This window comes from Lissotriton vulgaris, chromosome 2_1 (genome assembly GCF_964263255.1).
Source record: "Lissotriton vulgaris chromosome 2_1, aLisVul1.2, whole genome shotgun sequence".
In the NCBI taxonomy this organism is placed as follows: Eukaryota; Metazoa; Chordata; class Amphibia; order Caudata; family Salamandridae; genus Lissotriton; species Lissotriton vulgaris.
Genome location: NC_141687.1, coordinates 621,783,787 through 621,804,901, shown reverse-complemented (window position 1 = coordinate 621,804,901; position 21,115 = coordinate 621,783,787). Strand labels below are relative to the sequence as shown.

The 21,115-nt window shown below is 47.0% G+C and overlaps 1 protein-coding gene across 3 annotated transcripts in view; it reads right to left on the bottom strand.

Annotated features, from left to right (window-relative positions):
- Positions 1–21,115, bottom strand: part of S100PBP (S100P binding protein) — a 509,558-nt gene that overhangs the window by 247,577 nt on the left and 240,866 nt on the right. For all 3 annotated transcript variants that reach the window (XM_086955719.1, XM_086955720.1, XM_086955722.1), the window contains exon 3: positions 15,532–15,626. In XM_086955719.1, the coding sequence (XP_086811845.1) occupies positions 15,532–15,626 (95 nt within the window). The remainder of the gene's footprint in view (positions 1–15,531; positions 15,627–21,115) is intronic.

The window sequence follows — 21,115 nt, the reverse complement described above, 5'->3', positions numbered from 1 at the left end:
CTCTTCATTTCATCAACTGCCCTCACATCTCTAACCTCAGATCACTATCCCCCTCCTTTTCCGTCTCACTTTCCCAGCCTCACACACCTGTCATCTCATAATATGAATCACTCTCTGTACATCGCCTGCCGCTCACATCTCCCCTCGGAGCAGTCTCTCTTGTCTTCTTAAGTCTCTCGCCCACCTGTGTGAAGTTTCTGCCTCTTCTTTATCTTATCCCTTTCTCCCTCCACTGCTCTAGTATCTCACCCTCTCATCTCCCTGTGAGGGAGAGGACGCTACTCATACCTTTAAATCATCCTGTGCTGAACTTTCCATGGACCAACAAAGGCCCGATGCAACCTGGGACTTGGAGGAACGACGTTCACTCTCCCCGTATGATGTTTCCCACAGCGCAAACCTGTCAACACCCCGGAAGTGGGCAGAGTTAACATAGGAAGTGGAAGCGCCAGTCCATGTTAAAGAGCAGACCTCAGGAAGCACTGATCTTTGACCAGCGAAGCGGACGAAAGAGTGGAGATAAGAGACGCAGAAGACCGAAAGCAACCGGAGGAGGACAACGCGGGACTCCAGGAGTGCACGGGACCTGAAATCGGTCAAGAAGCAGACGAGGATACTGAGGAGCGGTGGACGAAGGATTGGTGGTGTCCGCTGGAGAAGGCTGGAGATCGGCAGGAACTCAGGAGTTGCGGTGGAGCCGGTGAGTGTGGACGCCACCGGGAATTCGTGAGGGTAGCGGGAGGCGGATGGAGTGTTGAGAAGAGGGTAGGTGGGTTAATACATGGTCGCTTGTGCTGTCCCTACCTTGCAGTCACACACATATATACATACATATATACACACACATATATATATATATATATATATATATACATATACATATACATATACATACACATACATATACATACATATACATATACATATATATACATATATATATATAGCCGCATATGAAATACGATACTGCCTAGCATAAATTCAGAGCACCATTGTTTTCAGTTCCCTTCTCCTTGGTTTTCCCACCTCTTTTCCAGCCCAATTGCGACACGTACTATTGCCGCATTATTACTAGATAGGGGTTATTTTCTTTTTCTTTTTCCCCGTGGTTTCTTCCGTTGGACTATTCTTTACTGGGCACTTTTTCCCGACCGTCTTTCCCCTCACTTTCAGGTGTGGTGACTGGTAGAGAGTTAAACACCTTAAAGCAGAGTGTCTGACGGCTCTATTTTATCTCTCCTTCTATGAGCCTCCGGGATGACCCAGCCAGGAGCAAAGAGGAGCCCAGAACATCGTCAATAACAAATCCCTTCGGCTCACAAATCGGTGCTTCTGGAGCCGACCAGGAAGAGAGACACTCTGTATCAGAGGATAACTTGTTTACTGCTAATAAAACAAGCCCTTTTGGAAAATATATACAGCCTCCTCGCCTGTTTATCAAGCCCGCCCTCCCACAAGTGGTGTCAGAAGTGGGATAGAAAAGCAAGATGGAGGCTGCATTGGCGAAAATGGCAGAAAATCAGGAGCATTTGGGGAAAGTCATGGAACGCTTCCTGACCGTAGTCGAAGAAGACAGAACCAAGCTACAGCAGGTGCTCACTGGACAGAGCCAGGCACATGGGGCTGCCATGGATAAAATCACTGAACCCTTAGGACATCAGAGGGGGCCTACCATTCTCCCTTCAGTGGTGCTACAAAGATATGTCAGTGGGGAAGACCCGGACTACTACTTCAATAATTTTGAGAGGATGGCCACAGCCGCATCGTGGCCACCTGACAAATGGGACAGTACCTGGGACCCCTACTTTCGGGGAATTTACAGGCCACATACCAGGCAGCCACAGTGCAGAGTGTGGTGCCCTACGCGGTTATAAAAAAATGCATCTTGGAAAGGTTGGGGGTAGATGATGAGACATAGGTTGAAAGTGCATCAGATGAAAGAGGGACCACAAGAAACCCCTAGAGCCTTATACTTAAGAGCAAAAGACATGGCCGACCGGTGGTTAAAGCCAGCCACTACAGACAAGGATGGACTAATGGCTAAAAATGTACTTGGAACAGTATTTGTCCTCACTACATCCACCCATTCAGCGATGGGTGAGACAACAAGCCAATTTGACTTTTGGGAGAGAACAGTCAATAGGTAAAACAGGAGGTTCAGGGGTACATAGTCATTCCCGACCCCCTCTAGTAAAAAAACCTGAACCTGTTACAATCATTCCAGGTACTCCGATAATCAGACCTCCTATTACGGGAATGGGACATATTGCTAGGTTCTGCACACAAAAGGAAGAACCCATGGAGATTGGGGTAACCCGTAATTACTTCTGTTCCCCACAAAAAAAGAATCCTCCCTCGTACTGTTGTATGGCAGCTATAAATGGTCAACCTATGACAGACCTCGCTGACACCGGATGTCTACTTAGTGTGATTCGGCCTCAGGATCTAGGGACACAGCTAGGTCCAATTGATGGTACAGTAGCCCTAAGATGTGTACTAAGGGATACAAAACCATACCCCACCACTCAGGTTCAAATACAACATGCTAGCGATCCAGGACCCACCTTAACAGTAGGGCTCATACCCAGTCTATCAGAACAGGCCATACTTGGGAACAATTACCCGAAACTATTTCAATTGTTACATGCGAGCTCCAAGGAAGAAGACTGGTGGGCTACTGCCCCTTTTTCAAAAGATACTAATAAGGAATGGCCACTGTAAAAAGATAGTGTAGGAGAGTAGGGTCTGCAATCCTATGCTCACCCCAGATTTTTGCTTTTTGCTTCACTGGTTTACGACTTCTCTGGCTGTGGGCCTGCTAATCAGACCCACAGCCTTGCTGTTCTCTCACTAAATTGACGTGTACCTTAGGTGCATTTACCCATTGGTACTGGGCCACCTTATCATACCCTGTAACTCAGGGCATAGGTGTACCCAGGGCCTACCAGGGGCTGCAGAATGTATTATGCCACCCCTGGCTGGCCATCTAAACCTGACAACTGGCTGCCCGACAGCTGGGGCAAAGTGGTGTAATCACCCTTTGCTGTAGATATAGTATACCTATAACTAACCCTAAAATGGACACATGTATTCCTATCAATCACTCCTATGGCAGGCCTTAACAATCCTGAAGGCAGGGTGCTTGGAATTATGTGAGATGGTGCTCTGGCATGAGCTGAGCCCGTCTGCAGCTTGCAGAACCAAGTCCTAATAGCTGTTCTATGATAACGCGTACCATATACTCTTAAGTGCATTATAATCCTCGTGGTTATTTGCTATCTTTGGTATCGCTTTATCAAAACAGGTCGAGTAAGGTGTCATACGAATTGGAATACTAACCCCTCGCCAATTCTGGCGACGGGGTTAGCATTCCACCCTTCTAGAGGGACACGACATGAATGTAACTGTGAACCCCGGTTAAAGTTAACTCGAGCCTCAGCATCACAAAATGGATGCTGCCACCACTGACACAAGTCTGACCCCCTGCAGCTGGGAGTCCTTCCAGCGAGGGGAGCTTGGACAAAGGGTTTCCTGTCAGGGGCGGTGCTAGCACCATCCCAGACAGGGTTTTGTGTATCCTAGGTAGGCAGGGCTGAATAGGAAGGTGACTGCAAGTGGCACCCCGGTGCTCACTGTGCATCTGCCAGTTTGAACCAGTTCCAGGGGCACACCAGCCCCTGAGCTGGGGAAAGTCCGGCATGGAAGAGGGGTGTAACCACCCCCCTACCTGGTCCCACCCATGGGCAGGACCTAGTCCCGTACCAGCCCCTTTCTTTAGAATAAAGGTGGGAGCGGGGACCCTTCCAAATTAGATCTTTGAATCCTGAAACTACTTTCTACGAAAGGAACTCAAGACTTCTTCCTAAGATTTCTCCCTTGTGACTAGGGAGTAGTCACCCTGCATCTGCGGGCACCAACTAAGAACACTGCGGTTTGCTGCACGTCCTTCCTCCGGAACCAGACCGACCAGCACGACGAGACCCGGCTTCCCTGGCACCTCTGACTTCCACCTACATCATCAGCCCAGCTGAGATCCGTGGGTGTGACGAGACCTCGAGGGACCGGCCATCTTCAGAACTGCACTACGCTTATCCAGCACGACCGCCGAGGGATCCTCGAGTGAGTGCTTTGGGGTTAGAGAAGCCCTAACCTTGAGCAGCTCCAGCACCGAAGTCCAGCCCCCCAGCATCCACGAGATCTGCGTGGGTCCCTTCTACTCTTTGCTGCTCACCGCGTTGTCCAGCCACTTGCCTGCTGGCTTGTAGCCCTCTTCACGACGAACGACGACACTTCCATCGCTGGTCTGGTTGCTCCAGGCTGGCCCTTGCTCCCCTCTAACAGAGGAGCACCCCGGACCCTCCTGGTCCACTCCAGACGCCATTTTGAGTCCACCGCATGGGCTTGCATTTGCCAAGAGTTGTTGCCCCAATCCTGGGTCCAGCATCGCCGACAGCAGATACCTTCGTGGGACAGCTCGCACCTCCATCCTGGTCGCCGACAACGCCTCCTGCTCCGAGAGACTGCAGAGCCCAGCGTCGCCCACTCACCTGGTCGAGGTGACTTCATCCGGTGCCATCCTGGTGCCCATCTAATCACTGGCTAGTGATTCAGAACTTGGTCCCCTCTGCTTACAGGTACCCTCTTCAGCTGATCCAGTCCTTGGATCGGCCCGGAACATCTTCACTGGTCGCCTGCCAGCAACTTCCACTTCAGGCTCCGGGTTCGTCGACGAAGAAACCCGACGACACTTGAACCCTATGCAGACGGGGCCCCTGGGCTAGGTAAACCGAGTACCACGGTGCTCCAGCGTAGACCAACTCTCTAAGTGTCTAGATCCACTTTCGTTTTTGACCTACCTAGTTGGGTTCGCCCGAGAACACTAACTTTGTAATTTCTAGCAACCATAGACTTTGTCCCGCATCAGACGTGAGAGTTTCCACTCTGCACACGACGTCCCTAGGCCTCCTGCTTCTAATCCAAGGGTTCAGCATTGTAGGCCTAGCGTTTCTAAAGTCTTTGAGAGTAGTACTTACCTGCTAGTAATTTCGCATTCCACTTTTGTAGTATATGGTTTTCCGTGCCCCTCGGGCATTTGTTTAAATTGTGCGACTTTCGGAATTTCTTTAAGAGCTTTGTATTGTGCTTAGCGTCCTATCCTCATAAAGAGTCCAGGGCTGTTGTGTTCTAAATAAATATCCTTTATTTTCATAACAACTTGTGTGGTGTCCTTTCACTTGGTGTTCAAGGGGTATATGTGATGGTATAACAGCTGGCTTAACACGCCCTCTAGAATTTAGCCTAAAGACTGCTCTTGTCCATGCTACTAGGATAGCTGGTATATAAGGTTGACTTACAACCAATCATCAATAAGGGTCGTTTGGACTGATACATAGTGATCACTAGAATAGTGAGCACTGCATATCAGCCCAACTTCTCACAGATAGAAAGAGCAAGAGACAAAGAAGGGCGGAGAAAGGGAAAATTCGATTGGTTATGCCAGTGATACACAATGAGAACCCTTGGGAAACTGACTGAAACTTTCATGTAGCCTAGCGAGAAGTTCCAGTGTTACAGGTGGCCTGGAATAAGGCCTTAGAAGCCGAAGACCCTCACCACCTAGGCCCCTATTTTTTTTAAAGAAACAGGTTGTTGTACAGAAAGGGTAGTCCCCACCAGAAACCCAAATTGCTAGTGCCTGGTCCTTTCCACGATAAGGTTCTATACTTAGCTCACAGTCACCTGTTAGGAGGACACTTTGGGGTAAACAAAACAGAAAAGCAAATCACAAAGATTTTATTGGCCTGGTGTTCATCAACAAGAAAAGAAATACTGTAGAAAATGCCCAGTGTGCCAACGAAATAGCCGATACCATCCACCCAGAGCACCCCTTCAACCCTTTCCTATTATAAGTGAGCCTTTTAGCAGGGTGGGCATGAATATTATAGGACTTTTGTTACCATCTCGTAGTGGATGCTGTTATGTCTGGTTATGGTCAATTATGCTACCCGGTTTCCTGAAGCCCTACCTTTAAGAAGACCCGATGCCCCTAACAGAGCTAAAGCTATAAGTGTTTTCCAGGGTGGGTTTCCCGAAAGAGATCCTTACGGATCAGCTGACACCCTTCATGTCACGTTTAATGAGACAAGTCTGCGATCTGTTAGGGGTAAAGCAAATGAGGACGGCTGCCTATCATCCCCAGACAGATGGGTTAGTCGAACAATACAATGATACTATTAAGGATACTCAAAATCCTGGCCCTAGAATCCAGAAAATGGGACATATGTTACCTCTCGCTTTGTTTGCCATTAGATGCAAAGAACAAATGAGTACCGGATACTACCCCTTTGAACTACTGTATGGCCATAAACCCCGTACTTTTCTTGAAATGGCACAAGAGAAGTGGGAAACAGAGCCCAATAATACCAAACCACTAACAGAGTACGTTTCTAATTTACGTACTCATTTAGGCCAGATATGAACAATCGTAAGAAACAATTTGGAAGATGCACAAATAGCACAGAAAGACCAATATGATAAAAGGGCGAAGTTGAGATCCTTTGATATAGGGGATGCAGTGTTGCTAAATATGGCATCCTCCGATCAAAATTGTTGGGACAATGGCAGGGACCTTATACTGTTTTAGAGAAGGTCACTCCTGTGACCTACCGAGTGGAAATAGACCCAGTGAGAAATATTTCCCAAATCTACCATGTGAACTTAATAAAGAAATTGGAGGGTCCGGGACCGGTAAATGTGAACACAGCAGAATCATCAGCTCCTTTGTTCTATCAATGTATAGATGCCGAACTTCCTTCTGACCGCTGGAAGGGATTGGTAAAAACACTAGAGCGGCTCCGCACAGGGCCAGGGATGCTGCTGGGGTTGGAGGATATGCCTCTGCCAGCACCATTGCTTACAGTCGGGAGTCCCTCCTGGCCCTTAATACGCATAGGCGCAGCAACTGTGAAGCATGGAACGCTCTTGACTCCATGTCACGAACTTGCCCTTCTCTTAAATTTCATTTTAGCTGTGTGAGGTCTACCTTTATTTCCCCAATTCTCAACCCTCCCGGCACCAAAATCCGAGATGCTCTCATAAATGTGCGCTCTATCTAAACACGCTGAATAAGTCTACGAGGTAATTATTGATAACTCGCTTGATATGCTGTTCATAACGGAGACATGGCTGACTACTAGCAGTGCCCCGGTAATTAAATTAGCAGTTCCTAGAGGATTTAAGATAGTGAGGATGGATCGCAATTCAGGTAGAGGGGGGGGTTTAGCTGTGATTTTCAGAGACAAATGGTCCGTAGTGAAGTACTGCACAGGAGGAATAGAGGAGGGTGAAGCTTTGGAGTTCTCGATCTCTCTTTCCCTGCATTTCACCTTGGGTGGGATGTTAATCTATCGTCCCCCAGGCCCCCTGGGCTCTTTCACCAAATCTCTGGAGGAGGTTGCGGTCCAGGGAGCGTTGAGATTTCCCAACTTTCTCATGCTGGGTGACTTGAGCATTCATATGGACGACCCTCTGGCATTAGGGGTTAGAGATCTGGAGGAGGTTTGTGACTTGGCCCACCTTGAGAGTCGGGTCTTTGACTCCACGCATTTGGGGGGCCATTGTCTTGATCTCGTCTATTCCAATTTTAATGTACAAACTGACTTCCCCTGTCCAGTCACATGGTCCGACCATTCTCTGATAGGTTTCTCCTGGGATATAAATGGCAACCGCATTGCGGCTAGATCGCAGGATGATTGGCGCCCTAAGAAAATTAGTATCCCAACCCTGGCAGCTGCATTAACTGATACTGCTCCTGTTAAGGCCCAGAATTTGGAGGAAGCAGTTGAAAATTTTTCAGCATGGATACGCTCCACGGTTAGTTCACTGCCAGAGAAGAAAGGAAAAAAGTGCCCTAGAACCATCCCTTCATCCCCTTGGTACACTGATCATCTTAAAATACTAAAAATTGGATGCAAGGAACGTGAAAGAACCTGGAGAAGGGGGTATTCCCCTGCGGCAAAAGCAGAGCTCAGGATCGCACAAAAAGACTACTATGCAGCAATTAAGGCTGCTAAAGGGGACTTTTATGCAGCCAGGATTATAAAGGCCAAAAATAACAGCAAAGAAATTTTCTCCATTGTTAAAAGATTTACGGCCCAGTGGCAGAAGTAATGTCAGTTCCAACGTCTGCAGGATGGTGTGAGAAACTTTCAACCTATTTTATAGACAAGATCCCAAAAATTCAAGCGAGTCTCAAATCCCCTGATATAAATGATACTTTTGTACCTCAGGGCACTCTGAACTCCCACCCACCCCTCCCTTTGTTTAAAATTACCTGTAGCACTGAGAGGACCGCTGTGATGTCCAGTTTTTCTATCATAGAGGGATCGGACGTGCTGGCTATTTTAAAAACATTGAAGTCAGGATCTCCAGTGGATCCGTGCCCCGCAAGGGTCTTGAGTGGCGTGGCGGAGGTTGTAGCCCCGATGGTGACTGACTTAGTCAATGAGTCCCTACAATCAGGCTTGGTCCCCCGACAGTGGAAGGAAGCTAAACTTCTCCCGCTGATCAAGAAACCTTCGGCGGACCAGCTACTTCCCTCAAACTATCGCCCTATCTCCTTACTCCCTGCCTTACCCAAGGTCTGTGAGAAGGCTGCTTTTCGGCAGCTGGAGAGGTTCGTGGAATCATCTGAGGCTCTCCATTCTGCCCAGTCTGGTTTCCGCTCCTCTTTTAGCACCGAGACCGCGCTCGTGGAGGTCACCGAAGCCATTAGGGAATGTTTGGACGGAGGCGGCAGAGCGGCACTAATTTTATTGGACCTCTCTGCCGCGTTCGACGCGGTTCCCCATGTCCAGCTTCTCTCTATGCTAGAGGAGATTGGCATAACGGGCGTGGCTCTCAGATGGTTAAGATCATTCCTCACAGACAGAAGCCAACAAGTTTGGCTTCCCCCCTACCACTCCTCAAACAGCAGGGTTGAGACAGGCGTGCCTCAGGGGTCGACTTTAAGTCCTCTCCTTTTTAATGTCTATCTGACCCCCTTAATCCATCTGGCAGAAAGGTTGGGTGCGAAAATATTGGCCTACGCCGACCACACCCAGCTTCTCTTCACATGGAATAAGGATAACCTTAGCCCAGTGGGTGTTCGCCAATGTTTGTCCTCTGTATTTGCCTGGCTTGCTCAGGCAGGCCTCAAATGCAATGAGGACAAATCTGAAATTCTATTGTATGGCCAATTCCCAGCAGACTTTAGGGAATCCATCTGACCCATTGGATCATCGTGCCTTAGTGGTGACTGTGGGGTGGCAAAGAACTTGGGTGTTTGGTTCGGAGCAGACTTGTGCTTCCGCGATCAAATCTCGAGACTGGCGGGTACTTGTTTTGGCACCCTATCCATTCTCCGGAAGTTCTTCTCCGTTCTTCCCCAAGTGGCTAAGGAAGCGGTAGCCAGAGCACTTGTGCTCTCTCGACTGGACTACGCAAATGCCCTCTACACCGGCATTCCGGATTTTTTGATCCGGAAATTACAGGTAGTCCAGAACGCGACGGTGAGGCTCCTGTTTAATATCCCTAGGAGACTCAGCGTTCGCAAACAACTTATAGGGCTTCACTGGCTACCAGTGGCCCAAAGAGTGCGCTTTAAGGCGCTGGTCCTTGTGTTTAAAGCCCTACATGGCCCTTGCCCCTCCTATCTTAAGCATAGATTTGCTTTCTACCAGCCGACCCGCCAGCTGCGATCTGCCTCCCTCAGACATGTGGTTATTCCCAGATTCAAGAAAGTTCGACTGGGGGGGCAGTCTCTGACGGTTCGTGCAGCTCAGCTGTGGAACAACCTACCTGAGGCCTTAAGACACTCGTCAAATCTTGCTAGCTTTAAAAAATTGCTAAAAACTCACTTATTTATGCAGACTGTGTAAGCTTTCCCCTGCTCTTGCTGACACCATGACCTTTTCATCGCGCCAGGACATTTTCGACTAACAGCGCGCGCTACAAATAAACATATAACATAACTCCAACAGACATTATCTGTGTCCCCGGGTAGAACCACTCTGCTGGAACATGCCATAAAAACCCCTCCTGGGAGACGAGTGCGCCTTAGACCTTACCGCATACTAGAAGCCCAGCGTCGAACCATTAAAGAGGAGATACAAAAGATGCTACAAATGGACATTATTGAGCCCTCTGTAAGTGAGTGGAACTCACCCATTGTCCTGGTACTGAAGCCGGATGGCTCGGTCCGTTTTTGTATGGACTTTAGAGAGGTCAACAAAATTTCTGAGTTTGACACGTATCCCCTTCCCAGGGTGGACGAAATGGTCGAAAGAATAGGAAAGGCTAAATACATTAGTACATGAGACTTATGTAAAGTCTACTGGCAGATACCCCTACAGAAGCAAGATAGGGAAAAAACAGCTTTTTCTACTCCTGATGGACTGTACCAATTTAAAGTATTACCCTTTGGGTTACATGGTGCTCCAACTACATTTCAGAGGGCCATAAATGAGATTTTACAACCACATGAGATATATGCAGGAGCATTTATTGATGACTTAATAATCTATAGTGACTCATGGGAACAACACCTAGTACATCTGTTTCAGGTTATAATACCCCTATGACAATACGGTTTGAAAATTAACCCTGCAATGAGTCATCTCGCACCTCAAACTGTACGGTATCTTAGATATCTCTTAGGTGAAGGGGTAATAAGACCACCAACATCTAAACTGAACGCCATTTCAGCCATACCTTTACCACAAACAAAAAAGGACCTTCCTGGGGTTACTGGGCTATTATCGGAGGGTTATTCCGAGGTTTTCCCAGATCGCAGCTCCTTTAACCAACTTACTCCAAAGGTCTGTTAAAACAGAAGAAAAACTGAGGTGCCCTACGGCTGATATAATACAAGCCTTCACAACCTTGAAAGCTTCCCTCACGGCAGGCACTGTTCTTATAAGCCCAGATTACTCTCTACCCTTTGTCCTCCAGACAGACGCCTCAGACCAGGGGATAGGAGCAGTTCTATCGCAAGAAACACCACAGGGATAGAGACCTATTCTATACATAAGCTGAAACTCTTCCCCAGAGAAAAGAATTATGCGACCATAGATAAAGAGGCATTGGCCATTAAGTGGGCCATAGACACGTGAAGGGTGGGAGTTTACGCTTTATACAGATCATGCTCCTTTAGAGTGGTTAGCACGAAACAAAGGAAATAATGAGAGGGTATTACGGTAGTTTTTGTCCCTACAACCAGATAGGTTTCAAACCAGGCATAGGAAAGGTAGCGAACAAGGGAATGTGGATTACCTCTCCAGGTTTCCCCACAGCCAGACCCCTAGTAGAAAGACAGCAAGGGAAAGGGGATGTGAGGGAGAGGACGCTACTCATACCTTTAAATCATCCTGTGCTGAACTTTCCATGGAGCAACAAAGGCCCGATGCAACCTGGGACTTGGAGGAAGGACGTTCATTCTCCCCGTATGATGTTTCCCCACAGCGCGAACCTGTCAACACTCCGGAAGTGGGCGGATTTAACATAGGAAGTGGAAGCGCCAGTCCAATGAAAAGAGGAGACCCCAGGAAGCATTTGTCTTTGACCAGCGAAGCGGACGAAGGAGTGGAGAGAAGAGACGCCGAAGACCGAAGAAAACCAGAGGAGGAGAACACAGGACTCCAGGAGTGCACGGGACCTGAAATCGGTCAAGAAGCAGACGAGGATACTGAGGAGCGGTGGACGGAGGATTGGTGGTGTCCACCGGAGGAGGCTGGAGAGCGGCCGCATCTCAGGAGAGTTGCGGTGGAGCCGGTGAGTGGGGACGCCACCGGGAATTCGGGAGAGGGTAGCAGGAGGCGGGTGGAGTGTTGAGAAGAGGGTAGGTGGGTTAATACATGGTCGCTTGTGCTGTCCTGCATATTGAAGGCCTTACCTTGCAGTCACATACATACATACATACATATACATACACATATATATATATATATATATATATATATATTGTGAATGCTTCACCTTGCCGCATATGAACTATGATACTGCCTAGCATAAATTCACAGAGCACCATTGTTTTCCGTTCCCTTCTCCTTCTTTATTTTCCCACCTCTTTTCCAGCCCAATTGCGACACGTACCATCGCCGCATTATTACTAGATAGGGGTTATTTTCTTTATCTTTTTCCCCGTGGTTTCTTCCGTTGGACTATTCTTTACTGGGCACTTTTTCCCGACCGTCTTTCCCCTCACTTCCAGGTGTGGTGACTGGTAGAGAGTTAAACACCTTAAAGCAGAGTGTCTGACGGCTCTATTTTCTCTCTCCTTCTGTGAGTCTCCGGGGTGACCCAGCCAAGAGCGAAGAGGAGCCCGGAATATCGTCAACAACAAATCCCTTAGGCTCACAATGGGGTGCTTCTGGAGACGACCAGGAAGAGAAACACTCAGTATCAGAGGATAACTAGTTTACTGCTAATAAACCAAGCCCTTTTTGAAAATATATACAGCCTCCTCGCCTGTTTATCAAGCCCGCCCTACCACACTCCCCTATGTAGTTTTCCTCACACTTCCACCACTAGTGTTTTACTGCAATCTCTGCCTTGTTCAATTACTCACTTCTCCCTCACTTCTTTTCGAAACTCTCATTTACGCCTCCTCCATGCATATCTCATCTCCTCCCTCTGCCATGCTCCGTTTTTTAGTAACTCATCCGTCCTCTGCTATTTTGCCAATCTCTCTCCTGTCTCCCAAACCATCAGTCCCTTGAGTCTTTTCTTTCTAGTGTCCCAAATGTCATCAGTCTCTTATCGCTCTCTCTCTGTCCTCTCTGTGTTTCTCTCTTCTCTACCTCTGATCTCTTGCTGCTTCTCTCCTCTGCCTCAAATTCTCCCCACAGTTCAGCCGGTCCCTCTTCACCCCTTCAACATCAGTCTATTTCTAGTCAGGGTCTTTGAGCAGTCTCACGTCCCTCTGATCCCACCTCACATTCTACTTCACTTCTCTTGTGTTTCACTCACTCTCTCTGTAGTCTTAAACGTATTTGGTCCCTGCCTCAATCTCTAACTCCTTATCTGGCTTCTGTTGTCTCTAGTCTGGAACCTACTGACCCCCACCCTGTCTTTCACCTCTCACCTCTTCTTCAATGTTTTGTGTCATTTGCAGGCTCTGCATCTGTGTGTCTTTCTTTCTTTCTCTCACCCACCCAAAGTCCACATCAACTTGCCCTCCATCTTGCAGACTACTCTCCGCCTCACGGCCCCTTGCTGTCCTCTCCCCTTCTCTCTTAGAGTCCTCCCAATCTCTGGTGTCACAGCCCCATGTTTCCTGCAGCCTCTCACCCCCTCATTGCGCCTTGCTGTCCTCGCTCCTTCCCTCCTACTGCAACTGGCACTACAGCCCCATGTTTCATATAGCCTCTCTCTCTCAAAGCTGCTACATCTCTACCCCTCGTGCCCACCTGCTGTCCTCTCTCCTTCCCTCCTACTGCTTCTGCTGCCACAGCCCATGGTTAATGCAGTCTCTCACAGGAGGCTGTTACATATCTCCCTCTCATGGCCTCTTGCCGTCGCTTCTTCTCTCTTCAAGCCCCCCCCCCACCTCTGGTGCCACAGTCCCGTGTTTCATGCAGACTCTCTCACTCCAGACTGTTACATCTCTCCTCTTCATGGCCCCTTGCTGTCATCTCTCCTCTTTTCAGGTCCCTCCTGCCACTGGGGCCAGAGACCCGTGTTTCCTTCAGCCTCTCTCCCCAGGCGGTTACATCTACCTCCTGCCAGTGTACTCTGCATACCTACCTCTTATCTCCCTGCCCCCCCTTCTTGCTCCTGACTATTGCGCCCCTCCACACCTGTTTTGTCCGCTCTCCTCTCCCTACCCAGTCTCAGCATCACAGCCCTCATCTCCTCCAGCTGCATAGGATGAGCTCCCAGCCCTGGCCCAGCTGCATGTAAACAGAGGGTGTTTGCTATGAGGTAAAACAGGTATTCTAATCTCGGCACAGATAACAGATGGCGCCTCATTAAAAAGTGAAACAAAAACACTGGGCGTGCTTCTCTGTGTCTGATAATTTGTTTCAATACTTTCCCACTATCTACCAGTGGTCCAGGTATTGACAGCTGGATTGCTGGTCTTAGGGTGAGCTTTTTTAAGATTCATTAGGTGTAGCTGCTTCTGTGGTCCTGTCTCGAATTCCTCATTATAAATCCCCTTGGTAGTGCTGCTAGCTGCTTCTCTGGTTGCAGTGGTAATTCCTCATTCTAAGTCCTGTAGACAGTGCTGCTAACTGCTATTCTGGTCCCGTCGATAATTCCTCCTACAAAATTTTCCAGACAGTGCTGTTAACTGCTACTCTGGTCCCGTCAGAAGTTCCCACATTTTAAGTCCTCTAGGCAGTGCTGCAGCTGGGTCTCTGTTCCCATGGTAATTCCTCATTCATAGTCCTCTAGGCAGCGCTGCTACATGCTTCTCTGCTCCCGTTGGTAAATCCTCATTCTTAGTTCTCGAGATGGTGCTGCTAGCTGCTTCTCTGGTCCTGCCAGTAACTCCCGCATTCTAAATCCTCTAGGTAGTGCTGCATCTGTCTCTGGTCACAGTGGTAATTCCTCAGTCTTAGTCCTCTAAGAAGTGCTACTACCTGCTTCTCTGTTCCGGTCGGTAATTTCTCATTTTAAGTCCTCTAGGCAGTGCTGCAGCTGTGCCTCTGTTCATACATCCACTACACTCCAAACCAAAAAACACAAAAAATAACGTCATTTATAGTGCCATTAGCTCTAACTCTGATAAATGATAGACCTATTGCATTGCGAATGCTTGTTTAGATTTGTCAGACAGCGACTTACGTGTGCTGTAATGTTTTAGGTGTGATAGGTTGTGTTTAAGCTGCCCTCAATAGAATGGAAAACGTATTATATTGTATTGTAATTGCATTTATATAGCGCTTACAATACCCGACGAGGAGTCAAAGTGCTCTTTTGGCGAGTAGCACGCTACTCCGGAACCCAAAAGCCTAAAATGGGCTGACAGGGTGCTTCTCTAAACTAGATAAGATGGATTCTTCACCATTTCCTCCCGCATGTGGAAATAGAGTGCTACAGAGCCACCACATGCAGTGTGGTGTTATTCTGTTAATTACTCTCAATGAAGACACTACAGTGCACAAAATAGGAATTATTATTGCCGCAAAGAAGTGATAATACTAGCCTTCAATTACTGTAACCTGAAGATACATTTTGAACCGTGTGAGAAATAAAAATGAAGATTAAGCTAGAAAAATAAAGTTTTGGGAAAGTACAATTCTGCTCTACCAAACCAGGCACTACAATGTGGTTCTTTTTAAGGAGATGTGCACATGTGATCACTTAAAAATGCAGCCACTACCCATTCTAATATGCGTGTGCGTATGTTGTAAAAATTGTGGGGATCTGGCGCATGCAGAAACCTTCCACTGGCTAGATCAATTATCCCGTGATGGAAAAAACCCTCCTTTACATACTTCACATTCTGCCACAGATACTTCTTTCGCTACCGCAACAAGAGTTCAATACCTTGTTTCTTTCTTTGGGAGCGGAGCAACTTTTCCCAACTTCTTCACAGGTGGCAGCACTTTTGTCGAATCCTTTGTCGAAGCATGATTTTTCCCCTAAAGTCAAAGCATAGAAAAGAAAGCATTATTACCCTTAAAAAAATGCGGTGTTAAGAGTTCGACAATGAAGATTATGTTCTAGGTTCAACTGCAATTGCTCTACACCAGGGGTCTCCAACCTTTTTTGTAAGAAGAGCTACTTGAGGTCAAACAAAACCATCCCGAGCTACTATTATTAGGTTTCAATAGTGACGATGTCAAACAAGGTTAATTGAATGACGGAATACCGAGGACAAAACTATCGTGGGGCCAAAATAATGTGGCAACATTATCCAGAAGGTAGGTTCATAGGTAAGGACTGACTTGCTATTTTTAACTCCACGTGTATATACTTTTACAATATATAGAAGATCAAGGTATGTGCATATAAAGTAAAGTATAGTAAACCTATATCAACTTAATTTCACAATATTTTAGCCCTTGATATTTGGGCCAGAATATTTTGCCCTCCACAATATTCTGCAGTCTGGTGGAATACTAACAAGATTACATTAGTTGCCAATATAAGCAGGATACAAACAGTTATCACTCCTGTTCATTAGGTATGGTTGCAAGCAGTGATGTAGAAAAAGGTTTATCAATGTAGAAATCATCTACATGGGTGATACATAGCAGAAAAATTATATTAGTCATAAGTCTCTACATCATCGCATCATTTATCACTCAAATAGTTTTAATTTATAATGTGGAAATGACACACTTTTTCTCCAAACATCAGCCATGAATTCTGAAAACAGACATTTTCATCTTGGAAACACACTTTCTAATTTTGTTTTACATATATTAATTCAACCCAGGAAAAGCTGCTCACTTAGTAGGCTGGGCTACACACAGAAGAGCTACTTCCAGGTAGCAGGAGAGCCAACAGTGGCTCACAAGTTCCTCGTACGAGAAGCCAGCTTTACAGTAACAAACAAGAAACAGGTGCTGTAGTGTGGAGAAGTCAGTTCTTAGTTAGGACTACTACCAATTAATAGTTACTTCTCTGCAATTCTCAATCTGCTCCAAGGAAATCTTGACTAAAGTCAAAAGCAATGAATAGACCAGACTGTGTGTGAGAACTAGTAAGAACTTTTCAAATATCAGAGGGAATGATCACTGGAGGCCCAGTCTACCTGACAGGAGGCAGCAATGTGCCTCTCTGACATATCCACCGCTGTCCCATGTCCCCCAGATTTCAGTCACCGCTGCACCGGTACACCACAGATTCACTAGCAGTAGGTGAGCTCTCATTGCACCTCTCAGGCAGGACACTCGATGCCTTCCAATCCATGCCTCTAGCTCTCAAATCAAGGGAGGGCTTGAAGTGTAAGGGACACCATTGACTCATTAAGGCCCTTGTATGGTGTTGCCCAGCAGGTAGACCGGAAAGGGCGCATGGACTCGCTTCTGGTAGGGGTCTCTCGTAAACAGCTTCAAAGCTCAAAGGGGCTCTCAGACTTCTCTTTCTGTGGGGTTTGCAACCTTGTGAGTCCGGTTGGGATAGGGATGTCAGCGAGCGAAGCCAGGTCCAATCAAGACGCCCTTAATGGAGATGTAGGACCACTTGTAAAGTTAAGTTATAGAACACATCATACATACATACTCTACAGGGGCTCACAAGTACCAGAAGCTTTGGAAAATCTCGTTAAATATTGTCAATAAAAGAAAGCCATATTACAGGGATGTCAAAGCCGAGGCTAATTGACATTTCCAGTTTTTTTTAAAGCAAGAAAAATGAAAGAACTAGGTAGACTGACATTACAGCTTTCCTTGGTGAAAATGTACTGTGTCTTTGTTGCGCCAGGATACGGATGGCACTGGACTGGCAGTGGAGCCTCAAACCATCCGAGACTTCAAACAAAGTGCAATGGCTGCAGCTTAATTGTTTTTTTTTTCAACTCCTGGTTAGGAGGATGGTAGCTCATGGAGTCAACGACGCTTCTCAAGATCAACTAAGATTATAAGCAAACATCTTTTTCCTGCATAATGGCACTTTCACGGATATCAATGAACAAGAAATATGAAGTTCCAATCTCACAAGAGAGATGCAATTTTGGAGCAAAGTGAAAAGGCAGAGGTATAACACTATTCGTTAGTCTACTCTAGTGTGGATCCAGAGAGCAGTGTTTTGCAAAAGTCTGTAATTAACTCCAGGCAGCCGCCATGCATATATGTGGAGTGGTTATTTTTTGAGGGAAGGACCAGGAGCTGCCATCCACCAGGGGGAAATGAGCTCTAGGACTCCCTGGCAGCAGTTTTTGATAGATTTTTATTCTACATGTTACAATCCAATATTCTGTAGATTATTGAAAAATCTCAGACTGAACCATAATTAACAAAGCAACGACTCTTTCACTATAAGGAAAGAAAAGTGTTTACTGCCATGGAGCACAACACCTAGCCTGCAAGTAGATGTAATAGCCAGGAGGAAAGTAGATTTCGACAAAAGACCCTGTAATGTGAGTTTAAGCACATGTTCAACAGGGGAACTCTAAAGTTTGGATAAGAGGAGATTTACTTCCAACGGAGGAAGTGATCTAGCATAAGGGAATACTTTAAACTATACCATAAATGCCATCCCACTATACCATAAATGCCATCCCTGTAACCTTAACGAAACAAGCCTAATAGGAGGAATTCTTCTCAGTAAAGGTACGTCATAATCGATAGGGCCGTATACTTGCTACTCCTTTACTCGGACAACCTAGTCATACCCACTGGGTACAAGAACAATTTACTTTCCTTCAGTAACACTCTTTCTGGCGGATACACTAACTTCAGATTCCTCACCTTTTGAATAATCCCCAGATGCTGGATGCAGAACCCTTCACTACAGTGCTCCAGCAGGTGACACCTTGCTGCACTGCCACAGTAGTGCCGGAGCGAAGCTGTATACCAACACAGCGCGCCAACATCAGTCTCTTAGCTCTCTCCCTTTCTGCTCCTTCAGAGGCATAGCATACATCAACTTTTGGCAAATCTGCTGCTCTATACCTTGGAACTTGTTAGAAGAGGCCAAAGAATGAGGAGGCGAAAGGACAGAGAGGATTCTGAGGGTAGACAGATTATCCACCAGAAAGAGCATTACCAGAGGTAAGAAACGCTCTGTGATGGATACTTTTAGCTGTAGGTATCTCACGTTTTGAACAGATATCAAAGCTTGCCTCCCAAAGTGGAGGGTCTGTGAAATACGCCTGAATCAAAAATTCCTGCAAGACCAAACAGGCAAAGTGATTCCCCTTCCGGACCAGGCTATCGAAGAAATAGTGCTTCATGAACGTATAGATTCCCATGTCGCAGCTTAGCAGATTTCAAGAACAGGTACTCCCCAAGCTAAAGCTGGCATAGTAGCCTTTACTCAGCTCGAATGAGCCCTCAGTGCCTCCGTGGGTGTCTTACTGGGCAAGTAATAGTAGATTTTAATACAAATGGTCGCAAGGTTCCCTCCTCCCACACTATGGTGCCCTTCTTTGCCCAGGGAATCAGATACACAGCCAATCCTCCAACCAATGGTCTTCTGTGCGATTCAAGTAAGAACTCAACTCTCACCACAGGTCAAGGCAATGGGCCCACTCCTCTTTTGAGAGATGAGGTAGTGCAAGAAAGCCAGCAATGTGATTGACTGACCAAACACAGTAGGGTGTCACAACTTTCGGATGAGAGGTAGTCCTGATCCTCAGCACCAGGCGCATAAACGTTTGAAGAATCAGGATGAGCCAATAGCGCCTGTAATTAGCTACATAATGGCAATAAGAGACACCATTTTTTAGAGTCAAAAGTCTTGAGCAGCAAGAATGCAAAGACTTGAAATAGCGTGCTTTTCAAGAAAGTCAAGACCGGGATGAAGTTACTCTTATAAATCCCACATGGCTTGGCGGGAAAACACGCGCTTAACCTTTTATAAAACACATCACATCCAGGGAACAAAGGCAGCTTTTCTAGCAAGCACACAAAAGCAGGCACATAACTTTACCGTCACCACTAAAAGGCCTTGCTGAGCCAACGAAAGAGAAAACAAAATGAATTTAGGAAGTCTAGCCTGCAAGTGATCGGTATTATGGGCGCCACACTGGTACACCAAACTTGACTTAGTGCCCAATGTAGATGGATTTACTCGGAGACTGTCTGGCAGCAAAAATGAAATTCATCACTTTGGTAGGCAGGTCGAACATATTTAACTTCCACCTCTCAATCTCCATGGATGGAGATATAAGGTTGTGGAGATTCGGATCCAGGACCCTGCACTGTTGTTGAGACAGAAGTCATCCTGGGGCGGAAGCCTGATCAGAAGGCCGATGCTCAGACTCAGAAGGACCGGGTAAAACACTTTCCTGGTCCAGCATTTCATGATCATTTTCACTACACAAAGCAGGAGTAGTGGTGGAAGCATGTACAAAAGTCCTGGGCTCTCTATTCCAGCTAGAATGAGTCCCCTAGTGAAAGCCTTGGAGTACATTCCAGTATGCAAAACAACCAACACTGCATACCCCCTATGGAGAATAGTACCAACCTGGGCTCTTCCAATTGAATGAAGCCACCCTCTGATTGAGGCACCATTTGTGGTCCGCAAGGCAGTGGCTGCTAAACTCATCTACTCTGGCATTCAAGGACTCTGAAAATTGTTTGGCAACCAGGAAGACATCCTGTTACAACCACTTCCAGATATATAGAGCAACCTGCCACAAGGCCCAGGACCCCACTTTGCCCCATATGTTGCAGTGACACATGGCAGTCGTTTTGTCAATAAGGATATGAACCAGCCTCCTCTTCATGGAGAGCAGGAAGGCATTTAGGGCTAAACCGATCACCCATAGCTCCAGGAGGTTGATGTGGAGGCGGCTTTCCACAGGAGACCAGAGGCTTCTGATATCCACATCTCTTGGGTCACCCTTCACCCAGAAACACCACTGACACATCGGTCACCACCATGAGCTCTGGGTGTAGGAGGGAAAGTGCTTTGTCGCAGAATAGGTGAATGTCTGTCAGCCACCACTACAAATCCAGAGCGGTCTCCTACGAGATCAGAATAGTTTCAGAGTTGTCCATGATGTTCGGCCCATTGGGACCCCATGTTCCACCTTATGGCTTATGTGCTAGCTGGCATATAGGAGAAGGATGCGCCAGGCCAAGAATCCTGAGAGCCATCTTCACTGGACTGATCGCACCACATTGGAATCATACCCTGGATATCCCAGTCTCGCTGTGGTGAGGGGAAGCATTTGAACATCACTGTGTCCAGTACCGTGACGCAGGTGAGCGTCAGGTGTGAAAACACCTGAGATGTCAAAGGACTTGCCGCCCTTTGTACGTGGATCAAGACAGGTTACAGAGACCCCACCAGTGATTGTCAGTTGTCAAGGTGCAGGAGAGCATGTACTCCTGACCTTCAAAGGCGGGCAGCAACCACCAACATAATTTTCTTGAACATCCAAGTTGCAGAGGTAAAGCTGAAGGGGAGAGTAAACTGAAAGAGCTTCTAGCCTACCAGCTGTGGAGGAAAGGTT